The sequence below is a fragment of the Orbicella franksi genome, chromosome 10, assembly GCF_964199315.1.
Source record: "Orbicella franksi chromosome 10, jaOrbFran1.1, whole genome shotgun sequence".
NCBI lineage: Eukaryota > Metazoa > Cnidaria > Anthozoa > Scleractinia > Merulinidae > Orbicella > Orbicella franksi.
The window spans coordinates 7,979,730-7,999,280 of NC_138154.1; the positions used below are offsets into that span (position 1 = coordinate 7,979,730).

At 39.4% G+C, this 19,551-nt stretch overlaps 2 protein-coding genes across 2 annotated transcripts; both read right to left on the reverse strand.

Annotated features, from left to right (window-relative positions):
• Positions 1-748: 748 nt before the first annotated feature.
• Positions 749-11,090, reverse strand: LOC145501179 (uncharacterized). The gene is made up of 2 exons (XM_081480712.1): positions 7,847-11,090; positions 749-1,102 (listed from the first exon to the last, which is right to left on the reverse strand). Exons 1-2 carry the CDS (start codon positions 8,381-8,383, stop codon positions 953-955), a joined length of 687 nt encoding a protein of 228 aa, XP_081336838.1. The 5' UTR covers positions 8,384-11,090; the 3' UTR covers positions 749-952.
• An 86-nt stretch (positions 11,091-11,176) lies between these two features.
• On the reverse strand, positions 11,177-12,058 carry LOC145501093 (uncharacterized). Its single transcript, XM_081480651.1, has one exon. It carries the CDS (start codon positions 12,046-12,048, stop codon positions 11,296-11,298), a length of 753 nt encoding a protein of 250 aa, XP_081336777.1. The 5' UTR covers positions 12,049-12,058; the 3' UTR covers positions 11,177-11,295.
• Between the last annotated feature and the right edge of the window lie 7,493 nt (positions 12,059-19,551).

The following is a 19,551-nucleotide window of genomic DNA, read 5'->3' on the forward strand; positions in this document are numbered from 1 at the left end:
AGGGCAAATGTCAAAAGCAGGGCTAGTAACAAATAAAATCAAAAATACATGTAGCCCACAAAGCCCAGTAAAACAAGGGCAAAAGATTAAAAGCAGGGCAAATAACAAATCAAATGAGTGATGGCTCCCAAAGCCCAGTAAAACAAACGCAAACATTAAAAGCAGAGTAAATAACATATCAAATAAATAGCCCACAAAGCCCGTATAAAGTGAAGTCAAACGTTGAGAGGAGGGCCAACAACATATCAAATTAGGGGAAAATGCAAGTTTCTCAATTCACGCCGATTTTCTTTCTTCATCCCGTACATATAGCACACACAAATGACTCGAGCTGGACGCACAGTTCTTCTGTAATAGATCACTGTTCCCCCAGGTTTTGAAACATGACTTTGAACTCGTTCTTGCTGTGGACCAATTTGGGTGGCCTAGCATTTCCAATGCCCATGAAAGCACTCACACTATCACAGCCTGTGAAGGCATGAAGTCCGAGAAGTGCCTTGGAAACTTCCTGTACAAGTACACCAGCTATCTTACTGATATCAACATACCTGGCTTGGTGTTGCGAAACGTATCTCCGATAAATAGGAACTGGGATTGCATGCGCAAACAAAATGCATAGTATGTGCACATCTGTATCCTCAGATGAAATGATAACTGCCTTCACATGCGGTGTTGCAGCATGTTTCGCATGTAGCAGGAGATGAGTGTCGGCTTCTTGCTGAGATGAGAGTTCAATTACTTCCTGCAAAGTATCCACCGTTAGTTTGTAGCACTTGGTGCCACATGTTGTGTAGAGCTCCTTGTTGGCAAGCTTCTCTCGACTTGGAGGCTTTCCCCAGTAGTCATTAAAAAACTTAATTAAGCTGATCGTGTTTTGGCCATTTTGCAGAAAGTTCCTGAACTGTTTTATTTTTTGCCCAGCTGTGAGATTCTCGTATGTCACCAATTGTCCTTATTCTCTCTGTTCTCGCTGTGCAGACTTTATACTTATCTCATTGTATACATCAAAAACTACGTCTATGTGTCTGCTGTTTCCTCTTTCTTGTAAAACACATGACAGTGCGGCGTCTGCGATTTGACTGAAGGTCATCTGGTCACTGACCTTTAACTTCTGAACGAGGGCCATGCCATCAATCACGTATACAGAAGGGCTTGGTATTTCTGACGTTGGTTGAACTAGCTTCTCCAGCTCCCTGCCAAGCTGTGCCTTGTTAGTTTTGCGTGGCAAGCCATTGCTCGTTGCTAAGGAAGATGGTACTGGGCCAATAATATACTGGAAAATATTTTAAAAATTGTAAAAAGGAGTTGACAATTTAAAGCTCTTCATAATGAGCTTGTTATGTCAACCACATTTTTATACACTCTGATCAGCTAGGTGGAGGTATTTGGTAAGGCATGTAATCCCACCGTTCATCTGCTATTTTTGAGCAAGAGACTTAACACTGAACGTTTCAAATTCGAACTGAAACAAGAAAACTCCCTCCGGAATGCACAAAGGTTCGTGTTTGCCCTTATTTAGGGGATAAAGTTCCTGTCTACAATGGGGGCACTTTCTTTTTCTAGTGCTTGCACACTGAAAACATTTTAGCAAACAGCTCTCATGCAGAAAAATCTTGCAACAAGGGAGCCTCCGAGAAGGGATTGGCCCCGGTGTATAACAAATCAAGCACTTTGTTTGCAGAAAAGTTGGCAAACGCTGCTGATCTCTTTGGACATTTTCATGACCTCTGGCACCTAGGGTAGGCGAATAACAACTCAAAGTAGAAATAGCCTGTAAAGCCCAATAAAACAAGGGCAGATGTTAAAAGCAGGGAAAACAACAAATCAAATACGAAATAGGCCTCAAAGCCCATATAAAACGAGGGCAGATGTTAAAAGCAGGGCAAACAACATATCCAGGACATATCAAATTAGAAACAGCCTGCAAAGCCCATGTTAAACGAGGGCAAATGTTGAGAGCAGGGCGAATATCATCAAATCAGAAATAGCCCACAAAACCCAATAAATCAAGGGCAAACGTCAAAAGCAGGGCTAGTAACAAATCAAATCAAAAATACATGTAGCCCACAAAGCCCAGTAAAACAAGGGCAAAAGATTAAAAGCAGGGCGAATAACAAATCAAATGAATGATGGCTCACAAAGCCCAGTAAAACAAACGCAAACGTTAAAAGCAGGGTAAATAATATAACAAATAAGAATTAGCCCGCAAAGCCCATATAAAATGAAGTCAAATGTTGAGAGCAGGGCCAACAACATATCAAGCCATTATAGAGCAATTTCCGTATGACCTTGGTAAACACTGGCAGTTTTCGCAAGTTTTTGGAATCTGTTTCATAATAAATGGAGAGAACTATATTCGATTAACCAATAAGAAAGACTTTGTGCCATTAACTCTGTTCACAAAACAAATCAAATTGCTTCGTTTTAGCCCATCTAGATCATACAGAAATCATTTCAGTATCTCCATTATCAGTCATTGGCACATATCAAACTCTCAACATGCTTGATTATAATAGCTATATAACAGTTATATATACCAGAAAATCTATTAATAGAAAAAACTACGAAAGATTTAAAAGGAATCAGTACTAAAAGATGTAAAGTTATATAGAGATGCTAAGTTGCTTTATAATATATTGGAAGATATTTTAAAAATTATAAAAAGGAGTTGACAATTTAAAGCTCTTCATAATGAGCTTGTTATGTCAACCACATTTTTATACACTTTGATCAGCTAGGTGGAGGTATTTGGTTAGGCATGTAATCCCGCCGTTCATCTGCTATTTTTGAGCAAGAGACTTAACACTGAACGTTTCAAATTCGAACTGAAACAAGAAAACTCCCTGCGGAATGCACAAAGGTTCGTGTTTGCCCTTATTTAGGGGATAAAGTTCCTGTGTACAATGGGGGCACTTTCTTTTTCTAGTGTTTGCACACTGAAAACATTTTAGCAAACAGCTCTCATGCAGAAAAATCTTGCAACAAGGGAGCCTCCGAGAAGGGATTGGCCCCGGTGTATAACAAATCAAGCACTTTGTTTGCAGAAAAGTTGGCAAACGCTACTGATCTCTTTGGACATTTTCATGACCTCTGGTACCTAGGGTAGGCGAATAACAACTCAAAGTAGAAATAGCCCGTAAAGCCCAATAAAACAAGGGCAAATGTTAAAAGCAGGGCAAACAACAAATCAAATATGAAATAGTCCTCAAAGCCCATATAAAATGAGGGCAGATGTTAATAGCAAGGCAAACAACATATCCAGGACATATCAAATTAGAAACAGCCTGCAAAGCCCATGTTAAACGAGGGCAAATGTTGAGAGCAGGGCAAATAACATCAAATTAGAAATAGCCCTGAAAACCCAATAAATCAAGGGCAAACGTCAAAAGCAAGGCTAGTAACAAATAAAATCAAAAATACATGTAGCCCACCAAGCCCAGTAAAAGAAGGGCAAAAGATTGAAAGCACGGCGAATAACAAATCAAATGAATGATGGCTCACAAAGCCCAGTAAAACAAATGCAAACGTTAAAAGCAGGGTAAATAATATAACAAATAAGAATTAGCCCGCAAAGCCCATAAAAAATGAAGTCAAACGTTGAGAGCAGGGCCAACAACATATCAAGCCATTATAGAAGAATTTCCGTATGACCTTGGTAAACACTGGCGGTTTTTGCAAGTTTTTGGAATCTGTTTCATAATAAATGGAGAGAACTATATTCGATTAACCAGTAAGAAAGACTTTGTGCCGTTAACTCTGTTCACAAAACAAATCAAATTGCTTCGTTTTAGCCCATCTAGATCATACAGAAATCATTTCAGTATCTCCATTATCAGTCATTGGCACATATCAAACTCTCAACATGCTTGATTATAATAGCTATATAACGGTTATATATACCAGAAAATCTATTAATAGAAAAAACTATGAAACATTTAAAAGGAATCAGTACTAAAAGATGTAAAGTTATATAGAGATGCTAAGTTGCTTTATAATATATTGAAAAATATTCTAAAAATTGTAAAAAGGAGTTGACAATTTAAAGCTCTTCATAATGAGCTTGTTATGTCAACCACATTTTTATACACTTTGATCAGCTAGGTGGAGGTATTTGGTTAGGCATGTAATCCCACCGTTCATCTGCTATTTTTGAGCAAGAGACTTAACACTGAACGTTTCAAATTCGAACTGAAACAAGAAAACTCCCTCTGGAATGCACAAAGGTTCATGTTTGCCCTTATTTAGGGGATAAAGTTCCTGTCTACAATGGGGGCACTTTCTTTTTCTAGTGTTTGCACACTGAAAACATTTTAGCAAACAGCTCTCATGCAGAAAAATCTTGCAACAAGGGAGCCTCCGAGAAGGGATTGGCCCCGGTGTATAACAAATCAAGCACTTTGTTTGCAGAAAAGTTGGCAAACGCTGCTGATCTCTTTGGACATTTTCATGACCTCTGGTACCTAGGGTAGGCGAATAACAACTCAAAGTAGAAATAGCCCGTAAAGCCCAATAAAACAAGGGCAAATGTTAAAAGCAGGGCAAACAAGAAATCAAATACGAAATAGGCCTCAAAGCCCATATAAAATGAGGGCAGATGTTAAAAGCAAGGCAAGCAACATATCCAGGACATATGAAATTAGAAACAGGCTGCGGAGCCCATGTTAAATGAGGGCAAATGTTGAGAGCAGGGCAAATAACATCAAATTAGAAATAGCCCTGAAAACCCAATAAATCAAGGGCAAATGTCAAAAGCAGGGCTAGTAACAAATAAAATCAAAAATACATGTAGCCCACAAAGCCCAGTAAAACAAGGGCAAAAGATTAAAAGCAGGGCAAATAACAAATCAAATGAGTGATGGCTCCCAAAGCCCAGTAAAACAAACGCAAACGTTAAAAGCAGAGTAAATAACATATCAAATAAATAGCCCACAAAGCCCGTATAAAGTGAAGTCAAACGTTGAGAGGAGGGCCAACAACATATCAAATTAGGGGAAAATGCAAGTTTCTCAATTCACGCCGATTTTCTTTCTTCATCCCGTACATAGCACACACAAACGACTCGAGCTGGACGCACAGTTCTTCTGTAATAGATCACTGTTCCCCCAGGTTTTGAAACATGACTTTGAACTCGTTCTTGCTGTGGACCAATTTGGGTGGCCTAGCATTTCCAATGCCCATGAAAGCACTCACACTATCACAGCCTGTGAAGGCATGAAGTCCGAGAAGTGCCTTGGAAACTTCCTGTACAAGTACACCAGCTATCTTACTGATATCAACATACCTGGCTTGGTGTTGCGAAACGTATCTCCGATAAATAGGAACTGGGATTGCATGCGCAAACAAAATGCATAGTATGTGCACATCTGTATCCTCAGATGAAATGATAACTGCCTTCACATGCGGTGTTGCAGCATGTTTCGCATGTAGCAGGAGATGAGTGTCGGCTTCTTGCTGAGATGAGAGTTCGATTACTTCCTGCAAAGTATCCACCGTTAGTTTGTAGCACTTGGTGCCACATGTTGTGTAGAGCTCCTTGTTGGCAAGCTTCTCTCGACTTGGAGGCTTTCCCCAGTAGTCATTAAAAAACTTAATTAAGCTGATCGTGTTTTGGCCATTTTGCAGAAAGTTCCTGAACTGTTTTATTTTTTGCCCAGCTGTGAGATTCTCGTATGTCACCAATTGTCCTTATTCTCTCTGTTCTCGCTGTGCAGACTTTATACTTATCTCATTGTATACATCAAAAACTACGTCTGTGTCTGCTGTTTCCTCTTTCTTGTAAAACACATGACAGTGCGGCGTCTGCGATTTGACTGAAGGTCATCTGGTCACTGACCTTTAACTTCTGAACGAGGGCCATGCCATCAATCACGTATACAGAAGGGCTTGGTATTTCTGACGTTGGTTGAACTAGCTTCTCCAGCTCCCTGCCAAGCTGTGCCTTGTTAGTTTTGCGTGGCAAGCCATTGCTCATTGCTAAGGAAGATGGTACTGGGCCAATAATATATTGGAAAGTATTTTAAAAATTGTAAAGAGGAGTTGACAATTTAAAGCTCTTCATAATGAGCTTGTTATGTCAACCACATTTTTATACACTCTGATCAGCTAGGTGGAGGTATTTGGTTAGGCATGTAATCCCACCGTTCATCTGCTATTTTTGAGCAAGAGACTTAACACTGAACGTTTCAAATTCGAACTGAAACAAGAAAACTCCCTGCGGAATGCACAAAGGTTCGTGTTTGCCCTTATTTAGGGGATAAAGTTCCTGTGTACAATGGGGGGCACTTTCTTTTTCTAGTGTTTGCACACTGAAAACATTTTAGCAAACAGCTCTCATGCAGAAAAATCTTGCAACAAGGGAGCCTCCGAGAAGGGATTGGCCCCGGTGTATAACAAATCAAGCACTTTGTTTGCAGAAAAGTTGGCAAACGCTGCTGATCTCTTTGGACATTTTCATGACCTCTGGTACCTAGGGTAGGCGAATAACAACTCAAAGTAGAAATAGCCCGTAAAGCCCAATAAAACAAGGGCAAATGTTAAAAGCAGGGCAAACAACAAATCAAATATGAAATAGTCCTCAAAGCCCATATAAAATGAGGGCAGATGTTAATAGCAAGGCAAACAACATATCCAGGACATATCAAATTAGAAACAGCCTGCAAAGCCCATGTTAAACGAGGGCAAATGTTGAGAGCAGGGCAAATAACATCAAATTAGAAATAACCCTGAAAACCCAATAAATCAAGGGCAAACGTCAAAAACAGTGCTAGTAACAAATAAAATCAAAAATACATGTAGCCCACAAAGCGCAGTAAAACAAGGGCAAAAGATTAAAAGCAGGGCGAATAACAAATCAAATGAATGATGGCTCCCAAAGCCCAGTAAAACAAACGCAAATGTTAAAAGCAGAGTAAATAACATATCAAATAAGAAATAGCCCGCAAAGCCTGTATAAAGTGAAGTCAAACGTTGAGAGCAGGGCCAACAACATATCAAATTAGGGGAAAATGCAAGTTTTTTCAATTCACGCCGATTTTCTTTCTTCATCCCGTACATAGGACACACAAACAACTCGAGCTGGATGCACAGTTCCTCTGTAATAGATCACTGTTCCCCCAGGTTTTGAAACATGACTTTGAACTCGTTCTTGCTGTGGAGCAATTTGGGTGGCCTAGCATTTCCAATGCCCATGAAAGCACTCACACTATCACAGCCTGTGAAGGCATGAAGTCTGAGAAGTGCCTTGGAAACTTCCTGTACAAGTACACCAGCTATCTTACTGATATCAACATACCTGGCTTGGTGTTGCGAAACGTATCTCTGATAAATAGGAACTGGGATTGCATGCGCAAACGAAATGCATAGTATGTGCACATCTGTATCCTCAGATGAAATAATAACTGCCTTCACATGCGGTGTTGCAGCATGTTTCACATGTAGCAGGAGATGAGTGTCGGCTTCTTCTTGCTGAGATGAGAGTTCGATTACTTCCTGCAAAGTATCCACCGTTAGTTTGTAGCACTTGGTGCCACATGTTGTGTAGAGCTCCTTGTTGGCAAGCTTCTCTCGACTTGGAGGCTTTCCCCAGTAGTCATTAAAAAACTTAATTAAGCTGATCGTGTTTTGGCCATTTTGCAGAAAGTTCCTGAACTGTTTTATTTTTTGCCCAGCTGTGAGATTCTCGTATGTCACCAATTGTCCTTATTCTCTCTGTTCTCGCTGTGCAGACTTTATACTTATCTCATTGTATACATCAAAAACTACGTCTGTGTCTGCTGTTTCCTCTTTCTTGTAAAACACATGACAGTGCGGTGTCTGCGATTTGACTGAAGGTCATCTGGTCACTGACCTTTAACTTCTGAACGAGGGCCATGCCATCAATCACGTATACAGAAGGGCTTGGTATTTCTGACGTTGGTTGAACTAGCTTCTCCAGCTCCCTGCCAAGCTGTGCCTTGTTAGTTTTGCGTGGCAAGCCATTGCTCGTTGCTAAGGAAGATGGTACTGGGCCAAGGGGATGCTGTAATACCTCTTGCATGTGCATTTGATGACTTTCGGCTATTATTATCATCCCCGCAAATAGATTGCGGTCTGCACGAATGACCGTTTCTTCTCCCTTGTTCTTTGTTATTGTCTTTGCTTTCGACATACTGATGAATGTCTTCAATTTCTGCTTCTTGAGGGTGTCATGGAACTTCACCAACAGGGTGTCAGGGTCAAGGCGATTATTCTTGAAATCTTGATATGCTGCTTCACCAGAAAGATATGCTTTGGCCAAGTCTAGTGCAATATCAGGTGAGGGAATGGCACTTGTTGAAATGCTTGCCAGCGGCTGGGATTCATCAGAAAGCGGATAGAGCCAGCTGTTTAATAAAAGGTCTGTCATCTCTTGTACATCTTTCTCGTCTTTCTTTATTCTAGATTTCTGTAGATCGGCATGACTATTGTTGCCTTGAGGTAGCCTACCATTTCACACATCTTCCACAGAAACATCGCACTGAACTCAGCAGTCATGTAGTATCCCTGGTGTACCAGGGTTCAGACTGAAACTTCTTGTCCCTCCCACTGTCGGAGTGTCTTTATTAACAGTTTGTTCTATAGTGTGATAGACCGGGATTCGGCCAAAGGCATTGTCAGGACTCATCTGAACAGAAAACCTGCCTGCTTCCATAAATGCATTAACTTGTGGGTGCTCCTTCGGTAGACTGGTCATGTCACTAGTAGATAGACATATACCTAGCGTAGTTGGTGTTGTCATATGGAAAACACCATGGCAGCATTTGACACATGCAAGCAAGGTGCAACATCCAGTTGCCTTCTGGATATATGAATCATGTGCAGCATTAGCTCTACCAAGTCGATATACAACAACCAAAAGGCTGATAACAGTCCGTTTGTGTTACGTAGGTGTTCCATGCATTCTTCTGATTGCTCAAACAGAACTTGGAATGGCTGGCTGTTAAAGATGTGATCATGAGTTGATTTCTGCAAGTCGTCAGCAAGACCTCCTATGTCTTCTAGTGCCTTGTTGATCTGCGCGGCATCTTGAGGATGATGACTCAACCCACAGCAGAAATCCTTCCCGTGCTACGTGCCTAAATGCCTCAAGAAAGTTTTTGAAAGCGTACAGCCCTGTTGTAGCTGCGACCCTCCATTAATGCAGATACCGACCCCTCAGCCAGGACTCCTGACTCAATACACAGATCTCTGAGTCCAGCATCTTGAAACCCCTTTCCAATGATTGAGATGAGGGTACATAATGTGTGGAACGTGCCAAGGCAAAGGACAATTGGTTTGTACAGGTCAGAGTTCTTTGATTTGATTTCAAGTGCCTTGCAATAAGTAGCCTGGTCAAAAACACACCTTATACTAGTGAGTTTGAGGCTGTGGATTATGCGAAGAGACTGGTTGAGGACCTCATTGATTGTCACCATGCTTGTTGCTGGAGCGGTTATCGTAGGTAAATAGCCTACATTGCTCTTGACGATACATTCGCGATCATGAACTTGTATATTAAAACTGGTCCAGCTACTGACCTTTTGCTTGAGTTGAGCACAATGCAGCCATGCCGGCAAAAAGATCAGATTCTTCTTCCTTGCCTCCTTCATGACAATTTTCTATCTATCTCAATCACTTTCCTTGGAGGCAATATATCTCACCGATATATCTGTCTAAGCTGTCTAGCTTGTGTTAAGCTCTCTCTGGTCTTTGAACCCTTCTTGTATTTGTCTTTCTTTTCACAAAACATGCAGATCTTTTCATAAACTCTTGACATACTTGGCTGACCTCTTGTGGATGCCCTTTGCTGGCCATTGCCATCAGTAGTCAGCTCTATATCTTTCTTACTCTCCTTTTTTTCATGAGAAATGATTTTTTTGAGATCTTTTTTCATAATGAAAATGCTTCTACACTTTCTATGATAATAGACTTCAGGAATTTCATCTGGTGAATTTACCTGTATTCCAAGAATATCCTTGTGATGTCTCAATTCTGCAGCCCATCTCAGTGTTCTCCATGATTCCACAGAATTCGGGCTTATGAGCGCTCTGTCATCGTCACTACAATGAATCATGCAATACATTTCCCTTCTTGCACGCTTTGGAATTTCTGAGTCCTGAGAATGCCATGTAATAGAATCCACTTCTAGTCAAGCTGTAAACACTGCTTATGTGAAACAAGATGGCGGCTACCCTAGTACCAGTCTTTTTGGGCATACCCTATTACCAGTCTTCCCAGCCATACCACTACGGGAGCTATAACTAAAACAAAAGTGCCAACACTTTTGGTGTGAAAATATGCTTTATTTTTATCATTTTTTTCAAGACACCAACTTACCTACCTTTCCTTTTTAACCAAAAAAATAGTGTAGAGATAAACAGTGAAAACGCTACAGAGCAATTTCCCACAGGATACTCAACTTGAACCAGTCTCATCCAGAAATTATTCCACACTTAAAATTCAGTTAATGAAAGTAAAAAGCTACTTAGTACATATTGTCAGGAACTTTTTTATAATTTTTATCCCTCTACATAAAATAGATCTTTTAGTTATATGGAATGGAAGAGTTTTACCTTAGTAGCATGACATGTCATGTTTCGTACATGCAAAAACCCCACATTGTTCTCGCAAATGTAAAACTAACGGAAAATAAACTTGCTGTATATCTTAATTTTTAATTTTATTTGACTTTCATTAAGAACAAACAAGTCTACGGTGGTAAAAAATGAGATTTCTCAGTGAGCAAATGGGCCCTTGATTCTCATTATGCTACATGCGTTACATTTAAGGTCACTTGACAGCCTTAAGCTGCCAGTACAGACTTGCTATCATATATTTTTGGATTGTACTCATGATAAGCTTTAATTTGATATGATAGCCTTTGCCACCTCAGGTGGTACCGATCTGCCATTTTTAGCCACTTGGCTCATGGACTAAATCTCATAGCAGGTGGATCCTTGAATCCCCAACAGTACCCAAAATCTACTCCTCACAGTATAATTACAAACATACATACTATGAGAATTTAAGAGTAAATCACCATAGGAAAATATCTTGATCGTAACAGAAAAAAGTCGTAAACGATATTACTTTCATAAACAACATGGAGAGAAAAGTTAGAAGAATATGCTTGTCGATATTGGTTTAAACTATTTTTTTTTCACCTTAAAAAAAAAAAACCTTTTTAACTGATGCAATAGTGAGAGGATGCTGCCAGTTGTCATTCATCATGGCATCTTACCATTAAGCGAGGAGATGTATACAGCCTGGTTAACTGCATGCTATGATGGCTCCATCATTTCAATGACTATGGGAGTCAATAATCATGGCAGAGCTATCAGAGTTCACTGCTAAAAGCATGGCACGGTGTCCTGTCATTATAACACAGCATGACTTTGACATGTTATTCTGGGCCTCTTGGATTAACACATTGGCCAACTGATGAACTGGGTTGATGTCAAAAATGTCAATCTGCTGCCCAACTCTCTGTACCCTGCATGCATTATCTGCCAATGAAACTGCACCCTCCACTTCTAAACCAACAGCTTGATGATCAAACTGGTCATCATGGATTTTGTTGCCTTTGATCGTTGCTTCAACTAAGGATTTACTCCATGACTTAGGAAGACAGTCACCTCTCAGCCAAAGCAAGCTTCCTCTGATCCATATCTTCCCCATGATTAGGGCAATAAAGGCACAAGCATTGCTGCCTGTCCTTCCCTGGATGTTTGACTGGGATTCTGTAAAAGTCCAGTCCACAACACCCGCTATGTATGAAGAGGGATTACGATTACCCTTAATTAATCCTGCTCGTGGTATTCCAATAGGTGATGGATGTGAAGTGGATGGTGGGACATTTGGTGTGCAGGGATCTGAACCAGACATGTTCAGTGCTGTCAGCAGTGAACTGGTATGGGATTGTTGGCAACTGTTGGTTGCGGTTCCTGTCTGAGTAGACAAGACACCTGGTAAACAATTAGATGCATCCCTTGGCAGTTCTTCTAGGAAATTCTCTTGCTCCAAGGGGTCTGGACAGTTGCTTTTTTCAGACATCTCACCCACTTTCAAACAAACCAATACACCATGTATTAGTCATGAGCGCACAACTATTACTAGGCACACATCAGTGCATGCGCCACAGTATACTATAAGGAGCCACCTGAATTTTTTTAATTGGCGCTTTTCCTTTTCCAGTTGCCCTTGTCTTCCCCTTTGTGTTGTGGAACACTACTATGTTCCTCTAATATTGATGGACTAATTGCAGTAGAGTCTACCAGGATTACGTCTTGTAACAGGGACTGCTGGCTGGCTGGGTCGCACGGGAGTGTTGGCCAGTGGAAGAGACTCTGAGGTACTGGCCTCTACAAAACCAACCCATAATCTCAAAAACAATATCACTGGTGCTTGAGAAAGGAATTGGCTTTACAATGAACATAAGACCTTTGATCAAAAGGTTAAATTACCTTGTCTCACAAAATGTCTGAATTCAGTGATGTGGAAAAGATCAAGTGAGAAGCAGGAACTTCAACTCAGCTTATCACAGCTAAAGTTTTCACCAGTCACAATGGCAGTCATGCATGAAGTTGCTCCGAATGCTGTAGCATATTCATATCAACAATATGAGAGACTTTCTACATCAAGCAGCAATTTTGCGGTTCTTGTCAGTAAACTCAGCTATCTGGATACAAAAGTTCAATTTAAATGGTTTGAAAACTTTGAAGAACTTATTTGTCTATGTGAGAGGAAAGACGTTACCTTTCTCACAGAATGTCAACCATGTGAATTCCAAGTGTCGTTCAGACGTGCTAAATAATTCTTAATGTGCTTTAGAAATGATTGCTACAACAAGGCTCGTGACTTCAGCAGGTTAAGACAAAATTTATTGAAGCGACAAGTTGAGACGTTACATAGACACTTTAAAACCCTGTAAAAGAACAGTACTTGCACATGAAGCGATGTGTAGTGAAGTGATATAACAATGTGGTAAACCAAGTGGTGTAGCAAAGCAATAACCAAATCAGTTTTGAAAAACTAAGAAGTAAATAAAAAGAAAAATATAATTAGACTAACTAGAAAGAATTATGAAACTTAGAAACAATTCTTCCAAGAGTAGACTGAACTATAAAAATACAAAGGATGCAAGATGTGTTCGCTTGAGGAATTTCACGAGTTGTAGTGTAGAAACCTTAAGAAACTTGATGTTAACATGTTAAAAGGCTAACCTGAGCTCTGATGGCTTTATATTTGGGTTTTCTTTGATAATTTTCTCTATCTCTTCCTTGCTTTTTGTGACATAACTTGATACAGAAAAAGTACGAAATCATAGTGAAATACTAAAACACTTCTTTTCTCGTGGCACAAGTATCGTCAAGCATTGCATGGAACATAAGTACCTGGGTCACCACAGCCTTGGCACAAAACATTTACTACCCACCTATGCCACTGTTTTATGTTTTTAACACCATACTCTGTCAAAAACGGACATGTATTGCATTTGTAGGATTCACGACAGTCTGCATAATGCAACCTCTCGCGTCCTCTCCAGTTCATCGGGCAGTCTTTCTTCCACTTCCTTCCATCCCTCAAGCATTCTTTAAGATCTTTCTCATCCTTCTGACTCACTATATAAACATTAAGTCCATCAATCCCCACTGGCAAGCTTTCCACCTCTTCTCCCTCTGCATAACTCCACAAGTCTTCTCCTATTTTCTTTTGTTTTCTCCTTTTTGTTTTCTTCTTATCTGTATCCTCCTTCATATCATCTTGCTCTGAATTTGTCTCACTTGACCCAGACCCTTTGTTGCCAAAGACAAGTTGAGCTCTGGACGAGAAGAACAATAATATTGTGGGCAGTTGTAATTACATAACAGGTTGCTACATTTATGAGTTCACCATCTACTATGCCGGGCCATATGTTCACTCCATAGAAAGTTACATCACTTGTTTGAAATAGTTAGCAATCAATCAAATCATGGATGCATCATGGTTCAAAAATAAAAAGTACCGAGCACAGTACTGAATGGTTGTTTGTGTAACAGCAATTTGCCAGGTAAGCTTAATTTGAATGAAGTAATCACAGAAGATTCATTTGATTGCTATGCCTTCTAATGTACTGTATGTAAATTTATTGTTTATTAGACAACTATAACCGACAGTACTTGGTAATATTATGTTACCTTGCACCATCCTCATCCTGAGAGCACTGATGATACTGCTCTATCTTCGTGGGAGTGTTCTCCAAAGAGCCAAGCTCCCCAAATGAAACAGTCAGATCTATTACATCAAAATCTGCATCTTTCCTCCTTTTTTCTTCCTGCAATACAAAAAAAAAATGATTAAGACATATTATAGTAGCATTATTTTTATTTATTTATTTAGTTTTTAAATTGGCATGCATGTGACACATGAAATCCTCGTCAATCCTTAACGCAAGTACAAACAATATTTCGTTTACCATAAATTAATAAAGGAAAGACCTAAAAGGAGATTATTTTTTTAAAAAAAGATTACTTGCAGAACAAGTAAAATATTGCTGCTCTTTCTAGAAAGTAAGTCTGATAAAAAGTTCACCAATGAAAATTGATTTGGTTTAAATGCACTGTAACTTTGAAATCTTGTACATAGGACTTTCAAATAACTTAAACTTACTTTAGTAATTGAGAAGTTTATGTGCAAGGATCAAAAATATGTTGTGGGTGTGCAGTGGCTGTGTATTTGGACCAGTGTGAAATGTGTGATTATAGCAAGTCCTGGGGTTTGTTTAAACTGGTTCACTGAAATGGTATGATTAGAAACTCACCGGATGCTTTTTCAGCCTGCCTTTCCTGATGATTCAGATGAAATGCGTGAGTGAGTGAGTGAGTGAGTGAGAACTTTATTAAAGTGTCAAAAAAAAAGCCTTATAGCCTGGGAATAAAAACACCATACTAATTAGGGGACACTGCTAAAAAACTATACTAATACTAATATTAATACAATAAAAAAATTAATTACCTGAAGGGCATTATGTGCAACATAGGATGCAGCCCTTACAGCCGGTGTCCATTAAGCGAGTTATATCCCTTTTGCGAATATAGTTGTAAAAGCCTGCTGTGTCTTGGCTGATCTGTCAGCCATAGACAGTTTGCCCCATAATTTGGGTCCTATATAATGCAAAGAGTGCTTCCCATAAGTAACAGTGTTGTATCTAGGAGTAGAAAAATCTGATTGTCTCAGGTTGTATGCAGAAATATGCTCGTTAAAAATGTTACAGATGTTATTAGGACATAGTCTATGTTTAACTTTATACATGAGAATACAGATCTCTTGTAAACGCCTGTTCGCTAGAGTTGGCAACTTGGCTCTCTCCAGTAGCTGAATATAGCTAGCATGCTTGTCCTTGTAAATGGCCCTCAAGCCCCTTTCCTGGGGTCATTCAAGTTTATGTGTATCGCTAGCTCTTTCTGTCCTTCTCAGGTGTTCCTGAGGAACTACCGTATTTTCCCGTGTATAAGTCGACCTTTCAAGACCTAAAAATCAGTCCAAAAATTCGCCCTCGACTTATACATGGGTCAGAACTTGAGATCCAAGCGCCAGTCAAATAATTAGCATAATAATTGTCTTTCGATGTTAACAAACATGTGATAAACGGCAGCACAGTTTACAACGTACGTTCCCTTAGCGATCTGTCTCTCCATATCAGAGCTTCAAGTTAAAATGCATCAACATTTATCCGTTAAATTTTAACCTGAATCTTGTAGACACTCACTGGCTCAATTTTGTCATAAAGAACCAATATTTTTCCTTTAAATAAAGCTGTAGTAAAGCCGCTCGGAGAAAATATACTTCTCTGCTTGGTAACCTGGCAGGATACGAGTGCGAGGACTTCTGTACCAGTACTTGACCGATTTCAAGGCTTGACTGCCAAGTTCCCAACACACGCTTTGCACTTTGTTTATGACGTCGTTCTGAAAGTCGTGAGCTTCTTTGGTGTTTTGCCTGTCTTATAAAGCCACTTTTAATCTCTTCGCACTTAAAAAGGCTTGTTTGAAATCCTTACGTTTGATTTTTGTGAGCATTTTACAAAAATTATCATTGAAAAGTCTGCATGCACATGTGTTGCTAAACTGGGTAAAACGCTCGTATACGTGCCATAATAAGCTTTAAAACTGCGCGTTGAAACATGCTGTGATTTGTTTACATATCTGTGGTAGCTGAAAGATAATACAAGATAAGAAATACAAGATAAGTTTTCCAAGAAATTCTTACCTGGAAATTAAAAAAATCTAGTTTTTGGCCTCAAAAATTGGGGGTCGACTTATACACGGGATCGACTAATACATGGGTAAATACGGTAAGTTGTTTCTTCTTCAATTTGTCTGGTAAAGTGGATGCACTTGGCAGTGAATCCTCCTGAGATTCTTCAGAACTAATGGAAATTGGCTCTTCTGTGTCTTTATCAAACAGATGAAACTAAAGTAAAGATCAGGCCAAATTATTGGTACTTTATTTAAAAGGAGAAAGAAAATCTCTTCTGGCCATTTCAAACCTCAATTAAAAGTCACAGCAACCATATTTTGCCTAACCCACCAATAGGTTCCTGAAAGTTTAAATTTGAAAGCAACCAATGTTGTTCTTTCATGTATATGTTTATTTTAAAATGAGCATATTTGCACATGTAATAGATAAGGCCACCACTTGATTACATTTTTTACATGTGACAGGATTAAGAAATTAGAAAAAATACATACAGGAGAGTCAAATTATGGAGACCTTATTTAATAAAACATAATGAGCTTTAAGGCATGAAAAAAAAAATGCAAATTAGTCTGATGGTACATTGAATCTACCGTCAACCAATTAAGACCTGTAACATAAGAATGCAGTTCTCACATTCTCCTGACCAAGAATATCATTGATATAATTAGTTAATGGGATTTTCTGTAACACCTTTTGCATTGATAAATTCCCACAAGCACACGCAGTGTAAGTGATCAAACCACAGCGTGAGGATTCTCGTCTAGTTCGTGTGAAAAGTTTTTTGGCAATAGCCGGCCATTCACACTTTTCTTGCAATTGAGCACCTTCCACTGTTTCAAAGACTAACTTAACATTAAACAAATCACGATAAATTTAAGCAAATACACATCATCAAAGACAGCATAAATTTGTTTGTGTGCTGAGGGTATTTATTGTATTGTAAAACACCACTTGGAAACAATTCATGTCCTCATATTGAAATATACCATCGTTCATCAGTCTTGACAGTTCTAATAGACTAATAATACTGAAAGCAAGTTATGGAAAAAATGAAAATTTGTCAATTCATGCTAATCGGCTGGAATTGTTCGCAGTATAATAATGTGTAACGATTGATTGAAAGTCCTGTGTCTAAAGAACAGCAGCAAATTCATTTAATGATGGGTGCTCTGCTGGATCATCAGAGGTTAATTTCCTTGCCACTTTCAGAGAAAGCGCTGTTGCATTAGGCAATAAATTTACAATTTTCAGCGCAATCTTTCCGAAAGAAAAGACATCAGACGCCACACTTTGCTGTCCTTTTTCACTAACAATTTCTGGCGTGATATGTGGGTAAGACCGCCAGTATTCTTCTTGTGCGGTAGGTGACAAATCCATCAATGGTTTTGGGTCGGCAATGCATCGTGCTTTCCCAAAATCAATAATTATGGGATTCCATTGTTTTCCCGGTTTTTTCAGCACAACATTGTTTGATTTGACATCATTATGAACAACGGCTTTGCGCATAAGATTGAGAGCTTCCATTATTTTTTTCAGAATTCCTAACCAAGAACGCTTGTCAAGTGTCCCCTTTTTGATAACCTTGTGCAATGTAGAACAAGAGTTGTTCTGGCCATGGAACTGAGTTGTTAGTCACAGCGGCCATGATTTAGTGATAACTCCAAACAGTAAAGACAGTCCACAGTGGTCACCGAGCTGGCCAATCATTTGAGCCTCTCTGAGAACTTCTTGCTTTGTCTCATCCCGTGACCTTGGCTGCCAAGGCTTAAATTCTTTTACTGCTACTGAAATCCCTCTGTAGTAGTCCAGGTAACATGTGCGAAAAGATTCACAGCCCAAAAAAATTTATGGTCTCACTACCTCCGAAGGATTTATCTCTTTCAATGGTTCAGATATCCGGGTTCAAGCCTCCTCCGATTACTTGGTTTTGGAGGTTGATCCAAGAGCATCTACCACAACTGGGCTTTTCTTTCCCTTACAATGCTTGGCCAGTTTTGGCTCAGCAAAACCTTGCTCTTGCTCGGGAAACTGACAGCTCATGGACGGCCACACTGCTTCGGCAACAACTGCAAGCAAGCTCAACAGCATTCTTTAGACATTTGGCTTTCGCCTTGTTATTCCTCCAACGTTTCTTTGCTTCAATTCAAATGCCTCTCATTTCCTCTCTGTCTACAAGTTTCTTCCGCTTGTTTCTTGCCATTCTCCTTGCTTCCAACACCCACAAAAATGAAAGGAGATTGAGTGGAACGTCTGCAGCGACTGGCAAATTCCAAAACGAGACGAAACAAAACGAGCTCTAGGCGTGTTGCGACAAACTAGTGGGTGGGACTACTTTACAGGTCGTCTTCAAGGGTAGACAAGTAAACCACGGAAAACCAAAGTTGACGGTTATCGGCGATTTATTGCATCAACATAAACGATCGTAAACTGAAATAACAATATGTAACGAATTTCTATCAATTTACTGGAAAAGTTGCCTAACAAATAGTCAAAACTTACACGAGACAAACTAATGATTTGGAATCAATAACATAACGAAATTGAATAACAATACATCAAAAATAGCCAGCGTAAATACTAAGCTAAGATACTAAATAAGATTCGATCACAGAAGTAAACAACAAAAGGAACTAATTAACAGCTCAATGCTTTCAAGCCTAAAAGGTGGGCGTTCACTCTAGTAACGTTCAGAACACTTTCTAATTTAGACGATTATAAATCAATTAAAATTACACAAATCTTTCTTTGTATTCCTTCGCCCATAGCTATAAAAAACGTAACCTAATCAAAATGACAAAGGTACTCACATATTGGTCCCGCTTGAGCCAAGGGTTAGGAAATCAAAAACATCAAGAGTTCAAGGTTGACAAGACCACGCGAGATGGAAAGAAAAACTACTTCAAAGGGACACTAACTCAGCTTTTAAATGCGCATGGTGACGCTTAAAGGTCCGATTACAAAACCAATAAAAAAGAAGTAAACATTGTAACTACGTTCGTAACTAAGATAAAGAGACAATTATTAACTAATCAAAATTGACCTTTGTCTAGTGTCCTTAACATGGCTCCCCTGAAATAATCATATTTCACAAATTAAACTATTAACTAAAAATCAGTGTTCAATGAATCAAATTATCTTTAACAGTTCAGTTCAGTACTTGTAAGGCTCCTCGGTTGGGAATTACCCTGGATCTCAATCAGTTTGTGCTGACATCAAAAGCACTAGCTTCTGTACTGGTCGCTCCAAGTACTGCACAGCATTAACCCTCTTGCCCGTATTATCCAAGCAGCTATCCGCAAGAGCTACCTGAACTTTGCG

Coding starts and splice junctions, on each gene's coding strand:
- LOC145501093 (XM_081480651.1), bottom strand. CDS start 12,048: ATGTCTGAAAAAAGCAACTGTCCAGACCCCTTGGAGCAAGAGAATTTC.
- LOC145501179 (XM_081480712.1), bottom strand. CDS start 8,383: ATGACAGACCTTTTATTAAACAGCTGGCTCTATCCGCTTTCTGATGAA. Junction 1,103..7,846: donor CCCTCGTTCAGAAGTTAAAG/GTCAGTGACCAG, acceptor CAGAAGTTAAAG/GTCAGTGACCAGATGACCTT.